Source organism: Anarhichas minor, unplaced genomic scaffold, assembly GCF_050575085.1.
Source record: "Anarhichas minor isolate MPS153535 unplaced genomic scaffold, ASM5057508v1 ptg000018l, whole genome shotgun sequence".
NCBI lineage: Eukaryota > Metazoa > Chordata > Actinopteri > Perciformes > Anarhichadidae > Anarhichas > Anarhichas minor.
In genome coordinates, this window is record NW_027466464.1 from 9,837,015 (window position 1) to 9,854,999 (window position 17,985).

A 17,985-nucleotide genomic window follows, 5' to 3' on the forward strand; every position below is an offset into this window, starting at 1 on the left:
TTCAACGAATCATCAACTCATCAGTGCTGAGTCATGACAGCCGGACCTTATTTTATCCAAAACAATGGATGCTGAATCACAGTCTGGTCGTGGAGACTAATGTCACACAGCCTGTTGGTTGTAGGTTATAACATGCTGAGCTGGCCAGGAAATTTCAATGATTAGGTCACAGTGTGTGTTTACCGTGTGTGTGTGTGTGTGTGTAAGAGAGGTAGGCAGCTGATGTTGTGGTTGCCTACTGGGAGGCTCTTCCCGCTGGCTTCAGCTGTTCCTTCATTCTTTTTTTTCCTACACACCAACTGTTGTTCATCCACAGCACGTCGCCCTCTTACTCTTGGTCAAAGAGTGCGCGTGTGTGTGTTTTCACAGCAAACAGACCTTCCCCGTCCTGACTTCTCTCGCCCGTCATCCATACATGCGTGTCAAACAAAACACACACAATTGCCTTCTCGGATTACGGGTCACTCCACCCCCTCCGCCACCATCTCTGTGGTGTAATTTGCACATGGTTAACGTGTGATATCACTCAGTCAACGCGAGGCCATTGAGCAGGTGTGGCGGTGACACGCGGATCCGTGCAGCTGCGGGGGGGGGGGGGGGGGGGCAGCAGCTCCGATGCTGAGGACAAAGGCACGGCCTGACACGCACTGACAAACATTAGCAACTTGTGATCAAAGAGGGGAAGACAATCATTTTAAAAAAGAGCAACAAATTGCAGACATGACATACCTTTTCCTCTGAAGTGTCCCCTCTAAATTCTGTCATAAAAATATCAAAAGTATGCACCGTCAAACCACTTGATGTAGTTGTTCACATATCACCTGATGCTTATACATTTGTATTTATGAAGCCTGTGCATTAAGCTATATAGAGCAAGATGCTCTGGAAACATCGTCCCTCATTACTGGATACTGAGGCGACTCCTTGGACTCTTTGAAAACACACAACTGCCCCAAAAGGGTGCCCTGTGTGTCACTGCCCTACCTACGCTTAGTCTCAATAGACGTCAAGTGGCCTAGATCAGTGCCCCACTTCAACAACAGACCAAGGGGAAACACAGGGTCCAATGTGGTGGACACAGGTGTGTCCTTGTCCGCCCACACTCCCTCCCATTAACAGTAATCCTTCGGGGCAGCTCATTTCCTGTCCGGGCAGGAAGTGGGAAGGAGGGCAGGGCACTGTACGAGCAGGGGTGACGATGATGTCAGAGCAGGAAAAGAAAGACGGGACTGTTGTCGGGGAAGTACAGCAAATGAGTAAGCGGGCAGAGCTCAACGCACCGCACAGTGCATGTTGGTGTATGTTAGCCAAATCCCAAATATGTGACCTCTACTAATAACACTGAGAAGTAGCTACTGTCTGAGATGTGAATGTAGCGTGATAGACTAGTCTATAATAAGGGTTTTACACGACCACATAGCAGACTGTCATTAAAAAACACAGTGCCATCATCCAATAAACACCATAAGAAAAAGCTTTATTTTAAATGAATCATACCCTCTTAATACACGAATGATCTGTGTAACAAAGGCTGGACCCGGAGAGATGTGTTGATCAGAAACACACAACAGCATCTTACTCTGGTCTCAGAACAAGATAAGGCCTCCGCAGTGACCCTGAGCGGTTTCCCTGTAAGAGCACACCGAGGTAAACCATCAGTCAGCTGATTGATGGCTCGCCGCAACGCCGATCCTCGCTGGGAAGGCGCATTAGCATCGATCAAGTCAAGTCGTAAAGCGCCGCACGGTGCCTGACCTCTCGAGCAGTTTGATACAAAATCACCTCGATAGCCGTTAATGTCAAGTTCGAATTTTGTATATCGGATAGAGACACGACCGTCGTTCCTTAAAAGACATCTGTCATCTGGTGAACAGATTATTCAGCTCAAGTGACTCGTGTTTCATTGGGTGGACTCAACGTCTACAGGAGCCAGAGTGCCTCTCGGTCACATGATAAGCCAGTCTAAACAAACAACCGGCTCTACCTCACGGCGAAGGTGTTGTTGAACATGACCTTCCGCTATCATCACAGGCCACTGTTGTGCCGTTCCCGCTGGCACACGGCGAGGTCTGGTTGCGATTACGAGGAGCCGGTCTCCTCTCCTCAGTGGGATTCTCCACGGTCCGTGCGGGCGAGGCGCTCTGCTCGGGAGAAACCACACATGGTGGGAATTATGGAATAACGCTGCGTCAGGAATGTTCCCACGATGACCAGTGGGATCTGATGGAGGTCCCACTGGCTGGCTGGCTGCCAGCGGGGTTTACGGGTTATGTAACACACACATGCAGAGTTACATGCTCAAATGCCTCTTGTGTTAAGTCGACACTTGGACCCGTTCCTCCTGTGTTGGATCAAAATAGTCCTTTGTGTGCACTGGCTTCATTTGACTGCAACATCTCGAACCTCATCGTTAGCGCAGTTTGCTCACAGCTGATCGGGTTAAAGACAGAAATATCGCTTCTCATTCACGCTGTTTTATTCCAATAATCTCCCAGAGGGGGATCACCAACAGCAATGGAAGGGTAAAGGTCATGCTGATGGACCTCAAATACGCCAGTGACCATCCCCAAAGCCCTTGATGCAGATCACTGTGCCAAACCCAGCGAACCGATCTCGAATCCGGTCACCGAGTAGAGTTGCCCGTGTGCCCGAAATAATCAGGAATCGCTGGAGAGTGAAGATCAGCGGAGCAGATAGAGATTAGCAAGCTACTCAGCCACCAACTTAACCCAGAGACTCATTCAATAGAGGCTCGGGCTCACTCGCAGAGCTGCCAGGGTATTTAGTCAATGAGATTTTAGCCAAGGGCAGCCACACAAGCGCGCACATACACACACAGCGCTATTTTGTGAGATTAAGCCTGCAGGTTTGAGTGACTGTCAAGGGATTCTCTTGCGAGAAAAATTGTGTCAATCCGCTTCTACCGCGGCTGTGTTCACTTGGGTTCTCTCTGCGTTGTAGGTCACTGAATCAAACGCCGGATTCCTTCTTCAGCGTAACCTTCATGAACCCTGGTGTAAAAAAATAGAAGAAGAAAAAAGGAGTAGCCTGCCAACATCACGCCGTACAGTAAATGTGGAGCACTGGGTTGAAGCGAAAAAAGTACGACTTCCAGACTTTGGCAGAGGGAACCGAAGAATGACATCATTGTTTCCAAGCAGTCGTATTTCACATGACATCAGCTGCACTGAAGAACATTTTATTGATTCTCATCAACCTCGCTGTCCTTCACCGCGTGCTCCATCTCTTCCCTTTCCTCGCAGGTCTTTTTCGGCAGACATCTCGGTTTGTGGATTCACTGGTGACATGGCGATGTGCGGGGGGGGGGACCCCTGTGGCTCTTGGGACGTTATGAACAAGGACGGGCTGCTTTCCAGCCCCCCCCTCCTCTTGTTTCCCTCTTCCAAGGTTTCACCGCACGCCGAAGTACCGCCTGGGTAGTGTAGCTACTTCTAACAGACATGAGCAGCGGGGTAGCTTTCATGATTATGGGAGAGAGAGTAGTAAAAGTCGGATGGAGGGGGGGGGGGGGAAGTAGGCTACAGTGCATATTTAATGGCAAAAACAAGACATTTCAGCCCCAGTTTTTGGGTGTACCGCTAGTTCGTGGCTTGAACTGAACACAGAAAACAGTTTAACATTTAAATAATATAAGAGTGAGCCTCTTCAGTTCAACGCATGTATGTAGTGTAGCTGAATCCCTACAACTGCTCCAGTTCAAGAGGACGACAAGTTAAATCCGGTGCACCCTCGGGTCTGGAATCTATTTTCTATGTGCGTGGCAAGATATTTGTTTGTTCCAGTGACTCAGGCATACGCTGCTGCTTTTGCAACCACACAAACAAGACACCCCCCCGCACAATGTGATGCTGAGGACACTATAATCACTGTCACTGGATCCTTGAGTTTCTCTGATAGTCTTATAATGCCGCAGTTGTTAGTGTATTCTCAGTGGTATATCACACTGAATCCTCAGTGGATTTGACTGGAATGTAACCCGGAGGTCAATGATTAGAAAGAAACTGTACAAGCATAAACACTTTTGGGCCAAGCGGCAGGCATTTCACAGCGGGGTGAGGGAAAAGAGTGCCGTCCACTTTTCTCACATCTGTGTTTGTATGATGGACTGGAAGGGTTTCCAGAGACTGCAAAAAGGCAAACAAACACCAGCAGCCCGGCCCCGCGAACACACCGACACGCGCAACTGCTGCCATGGTTTCATGAGAACTCGCCGAAGCGAGGAGACGACGCAGGAACTGGCCGCGCTCGATGTTTATCCCAGGCTATAACACATCGCACCACCCGCTGCGAAGAACTGGCCATTCCGTTTAATTAAATTAGGGATGCCAAATAGCACATGTGACAGAAAGCAATACAGAGAGTAGGAAATAAATTCCCCTTTCTCATTCCACATTTATGTCTTACACCAGACAGATCATACATCACCCAGTCGATAGTGCATATATTTTAATACAGCAGCCAGGCAGCACATGTTTTGTTTTTCCTCCGAGTTAGCACTTTGTGTGCTCTTGCTCTCTCTGAAGAACTCCTGCTTGCCTTCAGCATGTTGTGTTCTCTCCATGTCAAAGGCCCATTATCCAAGGCCCGGCTCAGACAGGACGCCACAACCATCAATGCATCCCGTGACTGCGGCGGAGCGTTAACTGGACTTGGTGGTGGATTACATAGGCAGGTGGGGCGGAGAGAGAAAAACCTTTTCCAACCTTGGATGCTAAGATCTATTTCAAGGGGGATTGCCCAACTGTGTGCAACTTAACTTAAGAGACAGGTGGCAAAAAAAACACAGTAAAGGGCCTCAGGGCTTCGTGACGGTCATAGGTCTTGATGCATGTGATAGACAGTAACAATCAAGACCCCCCCCCCGTTTCCTGTCCCGTGCACTTCCACGTTAACAAAGACTGACCCCCTGCAACAGTGAATGGAGCCGACCATCTGTAATACAGTAGAGGAGGTAGGGGGGCGGGTGGGGGGTGAGAACCAGCCACCTGCCATTGTCAAAGTCACACCGATTAATAGCTGCCTAAGCTGCTTAAACACACTGCACAGTGAGCGAGGTAGCACACAAAAGGGACAATTAACGACTGAACAATAATGTATCATAGCGGATCAGATAGAATATTGGAAAATAGGTCATGGAAGAAGGGGTGCGGAGATGAAAACTGACAGTTTTGAAGTTTAATCGCTGCATCATGACCCGATAAATCACATCTGATTGAAGAAAAATATCTCTATAAAAATATGCTTTTTAAAAACAAGAACTGATTTAGGGCGTCTGTCCCTCTGTATTAAAAGTGCTTATTTCCAAACCCACAATTGTGTACAGATGTGTAAAGGAAGAATCCAATACAAGCAGAAGCAGAGGTATCAGTTTCTCCAATTACAGTAGCCTCAGTAGACCAGAATGCAATGCAAACCAGACATGTTGTGATGTGAGTAAGGTTTTATCCACTCGAAAGCTCACACTCGCTCTCTCTCCATCTACAAATTATAACCCACGGGTAGATGCAACAAGTGCAGGCCCGTTTTCTCTGATGGTTGTTGAAAGGTAACATGGGAAATGTAGGAATTTAGACAATGCTGTTCATGAAATAACTCCTGGACCACACCGGCAGCTGTGAATGATTAACATCCAGCGATGTAGAAGTACCTAAAAGGGGACTTTTCCTTTAAGAGTGTACATCACCGACCCGTACTAAAAATGTAAAAACTCGTAAAAGCGCATGTTCTTTTTCAGGCTGCACGACCTTATCCTCACCGTTGACCTTGTCGAAAGAACAGAAATCAATCATCGCGAAAGAAAAGGCTGCATGTGGATTTAAAACAATTAATTTCCTGCCATGGATAAAAGTCTGTGTACGAAAAGGCCAACAGGAAGAGCAGGTCTCTATCGGGGAACGCTGGAGAATATGCAGGCTACAGGCGGGCGGGTGAGCCATTTGTCTTTGTTTCCAAATGGCAGGGGCAGCTGCCACCAAAGGTCAGCAAAATGTTACCAGAACAAGGCCCTATAGAGGCTGGGGACCACGTGTCTGTGACAAGAGGAGGGGGGGGGGGGTGGACACACCCAGGTGGAACGACACACACACACACTTTCTCTGTCATACGCGTTGTAATGTGTGGCACCTTGTTTGGCATCAAGGAGCTGCGCGCTGATGCAGCTGGTGGAAGTTTATTTGCTGCCTAGCCGACCAGAGCCAAGGTACCTCCCATGTAAATATCAGGTTACCCCCTCCGGGTCTCCACCAGGGTGTGTGTGTTGAAGGCTGCGTTTGAAGTGCCATCCTCCCCCTGCCCTCCTTTACCCACCTACACCCGCGGCTGTAACCCGAACTGGGTAAACTTACACCAACCTCCATCGCCACCTTCTAACCACCGTCTCTGGAGCTTTTGTGCAGAGCAGTCTTCTGCCCAGGGACATTGGGTGGGTGGGTGGATGGATGGATGGGTGGAGGTCAGACGTGGCCCTTGCAACTCGCACGACAGAGCCAGTAAAGCGCTGACAGACGGACAGACCAGCACGCAGGAGCTGCTAACAAACACACACACGCAAATCTCTCTTCTCTAACAGTGTCATGGGATCATTCCTCAAGCCCAAAATCTATTTGACAACTGTTTTTCTCATCTAATCAACTACATCCCAAGGAAATCAAGTGTGCACAAAGAAAAGGATGAAAGGCAGCAGAGAGATGGAGAGAGGAAAAGCAGGTTTTTTTTTCTCTCCCTTGGATGAATGAGAAAACCATGTTTCTGGTTATGTATTTTAAACTCTTCCAAAATATATACACCCTCTCTGCCTCGGTTCTCTTTCCAACAGCCTCCAGACAGAAAGCTGACGGAGAAAAAAAAAATCCTGACATGCGCTTTGAAAACAGGAGCAGTGGAATGACACGCTCTCCTCTAACATGTGTTTTACCTCTGCGGCTGGAAATGTAATCCACGACTGAGCTGTATGCCATAGTGCCTGACTATTAAGTCTACTGACTGAATGTCTTGTACGAGCCTACCACACGACGTGCACGTCCACCGTTAACTTTCTTACGTTGTTGGTGTGTGTTTTGCACCAATGCACCATCGGATTTCGTTCTTGGCATAAATAAATCATGACGCTGAATGATGTGGCATTGCTGCAACTACAATAACAATAATCCTGGTTCAAATTGAGCATAAAATATGCCCCAGAAAAGTTGCCTCTGACATTTAATAATCTATGCTGCATAATAAAAGTTATTTCATTCATAATGAGACACAATAACAAAACCCAAAAGGAACAAAACAACATATCACCGGGTCTTCCAGACGTCTCTGTGGCTTCACTCATTTTCTGTCCTCTTCTGAGTCCATGACTCTGTAAGTGACATCTGACTCTACTAAACCCCAAAAACACAACAAACTTAAAGGCATCTCTGCCTGAGGGGGAAGCGACCAGAAGGCCAGTAGTTATTTTCATCCCATTAACTTGCACTGTAAGCGAATGGGCTGCATTGTCTCCATCCCCTGAATAATGTGCTTCTCGTCTGGCGCTTTGTGGATGCAAATCAAGCGTGCCTTAAGGACACAGACGGCCCATTATAATGCCTCTTTGGGGGAATAAAAGGCTGGGCCATGTGGCTTTTTTGTGTTTGTTTGTTTGCTTTGTGTATTCACCCTTGAACTGAAGAGATACAGTAAAAAGAAAAAAGTGCCTTCGTCTGGCCTTGGTAGTGTAAATAAAACTCACAGGGAATGTTGACTGAATGACAACCCTGGGCCCATATGGTGGCCAGCCAGGCTGTGGCATGGCATGCAGCCTCTCTGCAAATGACCTTTGAACCCTGCTGTCAATGAGGTGAGGGGGGGTAATTATCTTTCCAATGTTAATGTCTGTCTGCAAACACGCTCTGTGACAGACAGGTAAAACACAGCTTGGTAAAGCAGCAAAGTATAAACATGTCAGAGCTTTAACTTCCCCACCGGGCTCCACTGAGACGTTTTGTATGGAACAAATAAAGCTGCTTATTCTGCAGGCTGGAGCCGACGCCAGCATTTTAAACATGATAACAGCCCCGCTGGTCATAGTGGCGACATGTTATCCAATCCGCTGCCCCGGCGGCGTCACCCAACAAAGGGAATTAAAACGGTGCTCACGAGCTGCAGTGAAGGGAGGTAGATGAGTAACGAGCCCAACCCCGGCCACACTAACAGACATTGGCGGCTATTTTGCAGGTTTCTAAACGACATACAGTGCGTTACACAAATGCACCAGCAAGATATGAAACATTAAGCGTGACAGAAAGAAAAAAAAACATCGGCCATTACCAGCAGCTGGTAGCCTCTCCTCCCGTTAAACGGGGTGGAGACTGCACATCTCCTCCTCTGCTCGGGGAGGAAAAATACACATATAGAGGACACCTCGTCGGCTAATACGGAGTGAAAGGGCTCGGTTCTTGCAACGTAACCAACTAAACCACAACATAACAATAGGGTGTCGCGTTCAAATGCCTCTCCCCGTGGAAAAAGCTGCGGCTCTTTTCCCAGTCGGCCCGAACGCTGCACGCCCTTTCTCCCCCAAGAAAGGGGGTCGTTCAATGGCCGCACAGGGGGGGCACGTACGACCCCCCCCCCCCCCCTCCTTCATTTAGACAGCCTGCCACACAACACACACTCTTACAGGGTAACAACACATTCTAAATAGCTGGTAGTGCTCATCTATAAGAGGTGAACATACAGTGTAGAGACTCCCTCCGTCTCCCTCTTCCCGAGGACACCATCTAGGATGGGCTGGCATGGTAAACTGTCATTTTATTTAGGATTGGCATGAGTCTCTAAGGATGTTTATTCAAGGACAGGGAGGAAATAAAGGTGTTAGATAATAAAACAGAATAGAAAAGAGAAATCCACTTACAGTCAAATGGGATCCACAAAGAGGCTTCTCTCTTCTCCTGTGTTCTCCAATGTGAGAGCAAATATCACTGCCCTCAGGGGGGGGGGGGGGGGGAGAAACCCTCCTGCTCTGTGTGAGTATCTGTTTAAAAGATGAATCTAGCTAAAACAAAAACTGCCCGTTATCCTCATGTTTTCACACGTCGCCTCGTCTACATACTCAGTCTCGTTCCCTTTCCCATTCTTCTCTCCCGGAGCTGCCGAGGAGACACGCTGAGCGTCCTCGTCGTTTCCTGTCCAGCCCAGAACCCAGCGCTGCCTTCACGGCCTGTCGGAAATATCTCTCATGCTATACAGATGATCGCAGAGAACAGGAATTACGGAGCTGGACGGTAGATATGAACATGAAAAAAAAGACACATTGCGGTGTTGCTCGAGTTGACCAAAACACACATTTTAACTCAGTTTTCTGACGATTATTTGGTAAAAATATATACATATACCCACGAAAGTAGGAGTCTTGGAGGAACAGTGAAGGCAGCATCAGTTTCCAGTAGCTATTCCCAGTCAGTGGCAGTAGATAATAATAATAGAATAGTAGAATAGAAATAATAAGAATGATGGTAATAATTGTATTAATAATTATAATATATATTTACTATTACAATATAATAACAGGGGTTCTTGCTGATGCTCTCCTAAAGCCACCACCACCAGACAAAAGGGACTTCCAGATTAGGAGATTATTGCATGTTATCCATATGGACACATGGCATTACTAACCCGTCAATCCCCCATCATCCATTTTCAGAGTCAGAATTACAGACAACATTTTAGAAATGCTATAATCCCCACTTCACAATCCCATGAATCCGACACCATGTGTTGCCACACAGTCAGTATTTGCCACCCTTTAATGGTCTCTAATCCATGCTCTGGGCAGGCAAGCCTGTATAAAACAGGAACATGCATTGAAACAAAGTTATACATTGTTGCAATTAAAATAAAATTGTATCTGAAAAGCAATTTTCCTGGTTTGTAGCTGCAGATAACTGTTATTAACGCGTTGGCGCTATCTAGTGGACATATAAAGCTACTGCACTTTTTTACTCAACCCCATTTTGTGGACACAGCCATGTCTTTTTTATTAACCAAATAATGAAAACTTGAGCAGAAAATACACATATTTACACAATACTTTCTCATATTCTGTTTTAAAGTGCCTATTTGCATTCATGCCAGCATTGCTACTATGATCAATGTCCGTACTTTCATGCAAAAGCTTTTAAATGTTTAAAATAGGTAATAAAAAGTTGTTTGTGTGTGTTTTTCATCTCCCTCATTCTCAATAAAACAAACAACCAGTTCACTTGATAGGAACAGAACTGTCTTCCAATGACTTTTGGGTCTAAATAAACACATAACCATAGTTTTACATGAATTAAACGCTGAAGTCGTCAAAGGTCACAAACCCATGGGAGAGAGCGGAAACTTCAGAAGAGGAGGCGTTTTCTGCCACAGGATGTTTTCCCGCATGAGAGGATGTGTGACGCTCACTCGCTGCAGCACCGTGGGAGTGCTTCGATGTCACATATATGATGTATTACCAGGTTTGATATCGGAGTAACCAGATCAGATTTATCTTGCAGCGTACAGTCAATGCAGCCCGCTGAAGGAGCTTGGAGTTTGAGCAGATGAGAGAAAGCCTCGGGGGGCGAGTTCACAGTCTCGGCGCAAAAAGATTAAGATGAGAGCGTGCTGGGTGCTCATGATGCTCCTGAGCTGCAGGTTATCTCACGCCACCAAGTTCCAGGACACCTTCAAAGGTAAAGCGTGGACTTTATTGCAACACACACATTATTAGCATTCAGATGGTTGTGGAATGCAAAGTAGTTTTGCAAGAAACAACTATTACAAGTAATTGCGAGAGACTTAACCGTTGTGTATATGTGGTTACAGTGGGACTGTTTGGGTTCATCTGAGGTTTGCCCCCTCAGTAGTAGTGCAGGGACACTTGAGTTGCTGAATTGCACCGGGAAAAGGTTTTGTAGCTACTCTCTGGTTGACAGCTTTTGTTAAATTTATGCACGTAAAATGTGGGACGTTGAGTCTTAAGGAACAGGAAGGTGCTCCTCTGTAGCGTGATATATATCCTCACTTACTGGCTGTTTATCTGTTCCTAAAATGAACCTTGTTGTCTCCTGATTGGCTGCATTTGTGGGGTGAGACATCTTAATGTGAACCAGCATCTACCAGAGTCAACAGAGGAATCTCAAAAGAAAGTGTTGCCTCAACTTTAGGACCGTTGCTGTTTACACACAGAGCACATTCAGCTCGACACTATTCCCTGCAACAAACGGCACAAAAACAAAATAAACGCCGCCTCGGGAGCGGCACACTTGAGTCAGGCAGTGGGCTGACTCAAGTGTGCCGCTCACATGGTAAATATCCGTCTCTGCTTTTTGTGAAATGTGAGGCTAGGTTAAAAGGAGGTAAATGTAGAGATGTGCTGCTATTGAACAAATTCCATACGGGGGTGGAGTGGCTGTGAAATGACGAGTATCAAAAGCTGAATTTCAGTTGGGGGAATTGAAAGCAAATAAATGAATCTTTGCAGGAGTTGTAGCTGTTAGAAGGCGTTTGGTTTTTACTGCATCAACAAACACCATGATGGGCTACTCCATTATGTTTCTATTTCCTCAGCAATCAGAGATCTGACATTATACTGTGCGAGTAGTCAGAATGCAATTTCCCCCCTTGAATCCTTATCACACCTTTCTCTCTCTCTCTCTCTGTCCAGACCAGATAAAAATTGTCTGTGTGTCTGCCGGAGACAACGTGTCCGTGCTCTGCCCGAAGTTGACCGGCCAACACGTGACATTCGACCTTTACAAAGACGATGAAATGATCTACAACCACACATGCATCCGTGACAAGCAGGCACCCAACTGTAAACCGAGATACACCAGGGCTGGCGTGGTACTGCGTGAAAACACGGACAATGAATCGTTCAGTTTCACGCTCACCGGGGTGAATGCCAACAGCTATGGTCTCTACGGGTGTGAGGGCACAGCCATGTTCCCTCCTCCCTTCAGGAAAAGTACTCTGTGGATCCTAATGCTTGTGGAAGGTAAGTATTCCTACGAGGTTTTAAAAAGGAGCACACCTCCTAGCCCAGTGCACTGACTACTCCCTGATTGTTTCTTCCAGGACACCAATGCAACTTCAACAATGTCTCCATAACACCTAAACCAATTGGAGATCAGAAAGATGGATTCCTCTGGATTTGGATTCTGGGGCTGGTACTTCTTTGCATCTACAGCGTGATCATCACCATCATTGCCATCACCATCTGGGTAAGATATTCCTCACATATAAACCAACACCAGGTGAAGAAGCGTTGTGAAATAAATCTCCCCAACAGCTTTCTCACCTTCACAATTAAATTCTCTTTGGGAAAATCGTATTTCTGCGGGTATTATTTATTTCTTGGCCCAAAAATAAGCCTTTACAAATTCCACCTTTATTATGACATGTAAGTCAGGTCCCCAAAATCCCAGAAAAAAAGAAGACATGTGCTCCACATCCTCGATGATCGCTGCAGCATCATTCTGACCCTTCACAGACGTAACGCTGTCGTTCATCCTTCCTACAGGTCAACTGGAGGTCGGACTCCCAGAGTGACTACATGAACACCAAACCCAAAGCACACAAGGACCGCAAGAAGAACAGAGGGGTTCAGATTCCGATACCACGACACTTCTGATCACCCGTGCATCTCATCCCCGTTAGTTCAGATGCAAACACGGTGGGGGGGGGGGGGGGGTTCCTTGCACCAGCTCGCCCTGAATGGTGTAATATCAGGAGTGAAGTTTTCTTCAGTTCCTTTTTCTTGTTTTTCAGTACTAGTTAGACGTAGCGAAAGTAGCAGTTCTTTCTTTGGCAGTTGTGGTTTTATAAAACAATAAAAAAAGAGTGCACCCAGCTTCCTGTGTCGCTTACTGTTTAACACACAGATCTTCAGCTGGAATCCCTCTTTGTGGTCGAAACACAAGGGGGTGTCTGAACGAAGGTATTTAACCACATTCAAAGGGTTTACTCCACTTGTAAACCTGCGTGGTGAGATATGAGTCACGATCGACCACAATATCAAAATGTAAAAAGTCGTTACAGGTCAAAAAAAATAAAATCTAAATACACGTATCTCTGTCCACGCTTTTCTTTCTGAGAAGGTAGAAACATCACAGCGTTGTGAAAGTTGATGAGATCCAGATTTACAACTAGGAGAGGCAAACACTTCAAACAATAACAACCTGCACCGTTTCCTGTCTTCCTCTCTCTACCGTTTTCTTTAAACCGTCATCGTTCTTTCTGCAGATGCGGCTGCTTCAAAGAGCGAAGCTTTACCTTGCTCACCTTGCAGTTTATGTGCAGTTATTGCAGGCGCACGCACGTACCGCTTTTATTGGTTTCATTCTGCGGCATAGTCTTACTCATCAACCGCCGCAAGCATCAGCAAGATTAACACATTGTTTCTGTTAGCAAAAGACGGTAAAAGACCATTTTTCCATCCTCACAGTCACTCTTTTACACACTGGGTTAGGGAGCACACACCCAAAGAAAGGTTCAGGTTCTCTTCGTTTGTGTTTCTCAATTTATTCAGACGTATTTAAATACTTTAGTTCCTTCCTAATTGTTTACAAGGCTTTAAATAGCACAATGAAATCTGTGTGTTCATGATGATTGCACAGGTTGGGACTACTCAACCAGATATGGCCCTCGCCATCCGTCCTCAAGACCCCCGGTGGTCCCCTTCGGGTTGCATGTCTGAGCTGAGGTGTTCTGGATAAATCCGTCCCCTGAGGAAGTCCGTCCTCTGTTCCTCGGACTGCAGCTCCTGCTCCGTTACCTGGAGAACAGGATTAGGATCATGTAAAGCTTGCCATCGCTGATGCACTCACCACTGTTAATAACTTGTTGTTTGTATGAGAAGCATTGTATTTAATGTCAGCGAGCTGTTGTCAAGGAGAACCACAATGTTCAGAAAGGAGGAAATGAAACACTCATGTTTGAAAGGAGCATGTGGCTGAAGGCAGGTTATATTTAAGTGGCTGCAACAAACTCATAAATAAATGTAGAAATATTATTCTCACCAAGACAGGGTTGTATCCCAGGATCTTCAGGTGGCGAATCTTGACAGCCAGAGGGCCGCGGGGATTGGACGTGCCATGGCAGAAACCAGAGTGTGGTGTGCAAATTACTGCAATTCTAGAACATCAAGACAAGGCATTTCTCAGCATTAAAAAGGTCAAAATTTGAATTTAGGTACAGGCACGACAGGGTGAAAGTGGCGGTTTGCTTAGAAAACTAAAAAATCTGACACGTGAAAAATAGACAGAGCAGATTGTGGCTTTCCTTCTGACTTCCTTTGACATACTTATCTACAGATCTTTACCCCATAAGGTTAATGCAGTTCTGGATTTTTAATTAGTTTATTTAGAATTATGTTTAACCATCTTTAAAAATGAGTAGTTTTTTTTGTGGATAGAAGCTCACAACAGTCGTGCAAACTGCATTTCTACTTAGTTTTCTGTACATCTAAAGAACCATTTGGTTGAATTTGCACGGGTGAAATGCATCAGCAGGCTCAATAAAAAACAGTCCCGCTTATAGAGCACTGTTTTATGACGTTTTACTGTCTTGGGTTGAAATGTGTTCACTTTGTTGCATGCAAAGCGGTGGAATCAGACATTGGATGTACGCAATCATGCGTCAATGCCAGAGCAGAACGCCCAGACATCCTCTCCACCTGCTCTCACGCCATCAAAACTCCACCAAACATGACATAAGCACATTACATTTGCACATCGTGCAAAAAAAAAAATGCCACAGCAGCAGATTTGTTCAAGACGGAGTCTGGCGATGTTATCGACTGCACGCTGGCGTCTTACCTTTGACTGCTCTCTGCTGGAGGACACTCTTCTCCTGCACGACTACCGGCTTCAGTCACAGAGGTTTGGTTCGGCAGAGGTTTGGTTATCACGGCATCTGAGAGTCGACACACAGTTACGTACTGTTATTATAACACAGTTTCCAAAGTAGCTGAAATGATGTTCTGCAGCCATTTTCTTACAGTTAAAAAGAAATTCTGTCTTTACCTATGAGGTAGAAGTTCTCCACCACCACCATCTCCTGCAGCATCGAGTCCGCCTGGTCCCCCAACACACTCCGCAGGCCCTGCGAGAGCCACGGGTTGACCGGCGGACTGCTGGGGACGGCGTCTCCCAGGACAGATGGGGGGACAGTCACGGGCTGAGGGAGCGGAGGACACTCAAGACCGAGGCACAAGTTCACCGTCTGAAACATCCTCTCCTGGTTGGGGAGAAACCTGGGTGCTGAAGAGAAATAGAAGAAGATGGATGAGTATAGGACGTCACAAGGCAGAAGAAGGCAGACTAGACTGTCCAATGTGAGTGAGTCCATTATCTCACCTGTAGTGCTAAACTTCTCCAGTGAAATGCTCTGCAGGAGTTGCTCCAGTGGTGCAGAGGGGAAGTGGCCCAGCAGACAAAGATGGTACACAGCCTTTAACAACTCAAACCCGGACATCTTGGGCAGATAGATGTCCAGAGCTCCACTCAGACTCTCCAGGAACCTGGAACAGCAACATGAAACCCCCCAAAGGAAACCAATAGTCATGTACGTTACGACTGGCTGGCGTACGAGTAAAGTCTGACGTACGAAGACGTGCGAGTGACTTACTGTTGTCTTTGGTGCTGCAGGTCATAGTTAAGAGAGGAGTACACCTTGAGGACACAGAGGAGGTCTTTAAGTGTCAGGGCGTCTGGATTGGCGATCACCTTCTTCGCGAATGCCTCCATTAAGGCGGCGGGACAGAAGGCGAGGTTGTCAAACACAGACAGGAAGAGGACCACCTGAACAAAGATGAGGAAACACTTATGGGTCACTTTTGTTTATAAAAAATAGATTGTAAAGGACATTAGATGTTATTTTAACAAACATACACAAAAAGTTCACAAAAAGAATTAGGAAACAGACTGTTGCAGCACCTGTTTTTTGGTCCATATGTCTATTATAGAGGCGATGTATTCTGAAATGCCAGTGAGCAGATCTAAGTCTCTGTAGTGCAGCTCCCTACAGGACTGCAGGACTTTATACAATCTGTTGAAGGGGATTCCATTGAGGTTTTCTACCAGAGAGGACAGAGCAGGTTATGAGAACTATAAAACAGAAGACTTTATACGAGTATAATATTATATTCCAGGCTCTTTCAATTGAACACGGGCTTACAACTCTGCATTTAAATTAGACTATAATTCAACAATCTGATCTTGTGGAAAAGGTTTCTACCTTTAATTGTCTTACTGCAGACATCCAGCAGTGGTTTGGAGTAGAAGCCCATCGTGGCCATAGTGGAGATCATGTACTGGGTGTTGGGAAGGCTGAACTGGTCCGTCATTGATAGAGCCTTTCTCTGGAGGAGACCGTGTACAGAATGAGTGTCAACACAGAATGGATTCAGTTACAGTTAAAATAGTCATTTTAGAATCACATATACAAAACCAAGACTCATAAACCGACCTCGAGTTTCCGTTTGAGGTCCAGTGGGGCATCTTTCCCCAACAGACGCATCATGGTCTGAAGAGCCATGACATTCTTGATCCTGGGAAGACGGGCCTCAACTACCAACCTAGGACAAAGCCACAGTAAACGTCAATGTAAACAGATCTGAAAAAGAAGTGGTAAAAATCGATATAGTCACTTGGATGGTTATGTTGTCGGCTAAGCCAAATGCATCTTTTGATAATCCTGACCTCATGCCCTCTTTAAGTGCACCGACGTTGGCGTTGTCCTCCATGTGTTCCAGACAGGAGGCCAAGATGGACAGGCCCTTCTCATCAAAGTCATTCAGATTCTCCTGTCAGTGGACAATGAAATTTATTTGGATAAACACAAAACAAAAAGTAATTCCAATATGAAGACATGTTCGACAATCTTTCTCTGCCTACCTGACAGGCTCGGAGGAAAGTCTGGACCACACGGCTACCTTGGGGAACACCCAGTTTGACCATACCCAGGAGAGAATAAGCCAAGTCGTCACTGCGCATGTGCCCCACTCTCTTCATGGCCTTCTGCAGAAGCTTGTCGAATTCAGGATGCTCGAACATCAGCTGCAGCTCATAGCGCCGCTGCTCGTCGGACATCTTCTTAGTGGTGGACCACATGTGGGTCAGGCAGTTGCTGACCTGTCGAACTGTGGGCGAGTATTGAGAGGTGAGGTCCAGCACGTCTGATGGGGAGCCACAGTGCCGAAGGTGGTCCGAGAAAGGCGTACTCCTCTCATCAGATTGGATCTCAGCGGGCAGCGAAGACTGTCCCAACGGTGAAGAGAGATGCTCCTTCTCTTCCAAGTCCTGACTGTGAATCCCACCCCGGGAGTAAAACCTCACTGAACTGACAGGACTCCTATCCAGGCACGTCTGGCTTTGCCTTGTGCCCCAAATGTGTGCAAACTGCTGACTTGGGAAAGATCTGTCTTTGATGGATGTTGTCAACAAGAAACTGCGCAGTTGCACTGGAGACCTGCGGCTGCAATAGCGCAGGCTCCATCTCACGATCTCCTCTGTCACCCGGACAGACATTATTATTATTATAGACGATATAAAGGGTGAAACACGACACTAGGACGTCCTTAATTTCAGCACTATAACGCTAACTCAATGGGCGTTAAGCTAATATTATCTGACTGACATTTTACACCCTTAAATACTATTAATTAAATACTATTACAACCTATGACTAAACTGCCTACAAGGTCAACAGACTGCCTCCCTCAAGTGATCAAAACACTGTTAGCATTTAGCTAGCTACGTGACGCACCATTACTTATTGCTGTAACCGTGAAAAACATACAAATAACGCTCCCAAAATAACACCTGGTGCTTTGCTTTGACGTTAGAAGTTGTTTAGCAAAGATACACAGAGCTGCCTTACACTAAAAAGATGCATAGTCCACTCCATGTTATTTAGCATTCTCATGTGCTTCTGCTTCGTGCTGTGTGCGACGCCATATTCAGTCCCCCT

General features: G+C 46.3%; 3 protein-coding genes across 5 annotated transcripts in view; 1 reads left to right on the plus strand and 2 right to left on the minus strand.

Annotated features, from left to right (window-relative positions):
* Positions 1 to 9,161, minus strand: part of raph1b (Ras association (RalGDS/AF-6) and pleckstrin homology domains 1b) — a 34,657-nt gene extending 25,496 nt beyond the window's left edge. For 2 of the 3 annotated variants that reach the window (XM_076095050.1, XM_076095049.1), the window contains exon 1: positions 8,903 to 9,161. The gene's annotated coding sequence lies outside the window, so the exon portion shown is untranslated. The remainder of the gene's footprint in view (positions 1 to 8,902) is intronic. The other variant, XM_076095051.1, reaches the window with a different exon arrangement.
* A 1,262-nt stretch (positions 9,162 to 10,423) lies between these two features.
* On the plus strand, positions 10,424 to 12,865 carry LOC142952825 (uncharacterized). Its single transcript, XM_076094803.1, has 4 exons — positions 10,424 to 10,706; positions 11,681 to 12,010; positions 12,091 to 12,236; positions 12,536 to 12,865. Exons 1-4 carry the CDS (start codon positions 10,628 to 10,630, stop codon positions 12,644 to 12,646), a joined length of 666 nt encoding a protein of 221 aa, XP_075950918.1. The 5' UTR covers positions 10,424 to 10,627; the 3' UTR covers positions 12,647 to 12,865.
* Positions 12,707 to 17,978, minus strand: fastkd2 (FAST kinase domains 2). Its single transcript, XM_076094802.1, has 11 exons — positions 16,911 to 17,978; positions 16,716 to 16,819; positions 16,483 to 16,591; positions 16,252 to 16,375; positions 15,951 to 16,090; positions 15,643 to 15,815; positions 15,372 to 15,535; positions 15,039 to 15,275; positions 14,832 to 14,928; positions 14,034 to 14,148; positions 12,707 to 13,789 (listed from the first exon to the last, which is right to left on the minus strand). Exons 1-11 carry the CDS (start codon positions 17,541 to 17,543, stop codon positions 13,673 to 13,675), a joined length of 2,013 nt encoding a protein of 670 aa, XP_075950917.1. The 5' UTR covers positions 17,544 to 17,978; the 3' UTR covers positions 12,707 to 13,672.
* Positions 17,979 to 17,985: the final 7 nt, after the last annotated feature.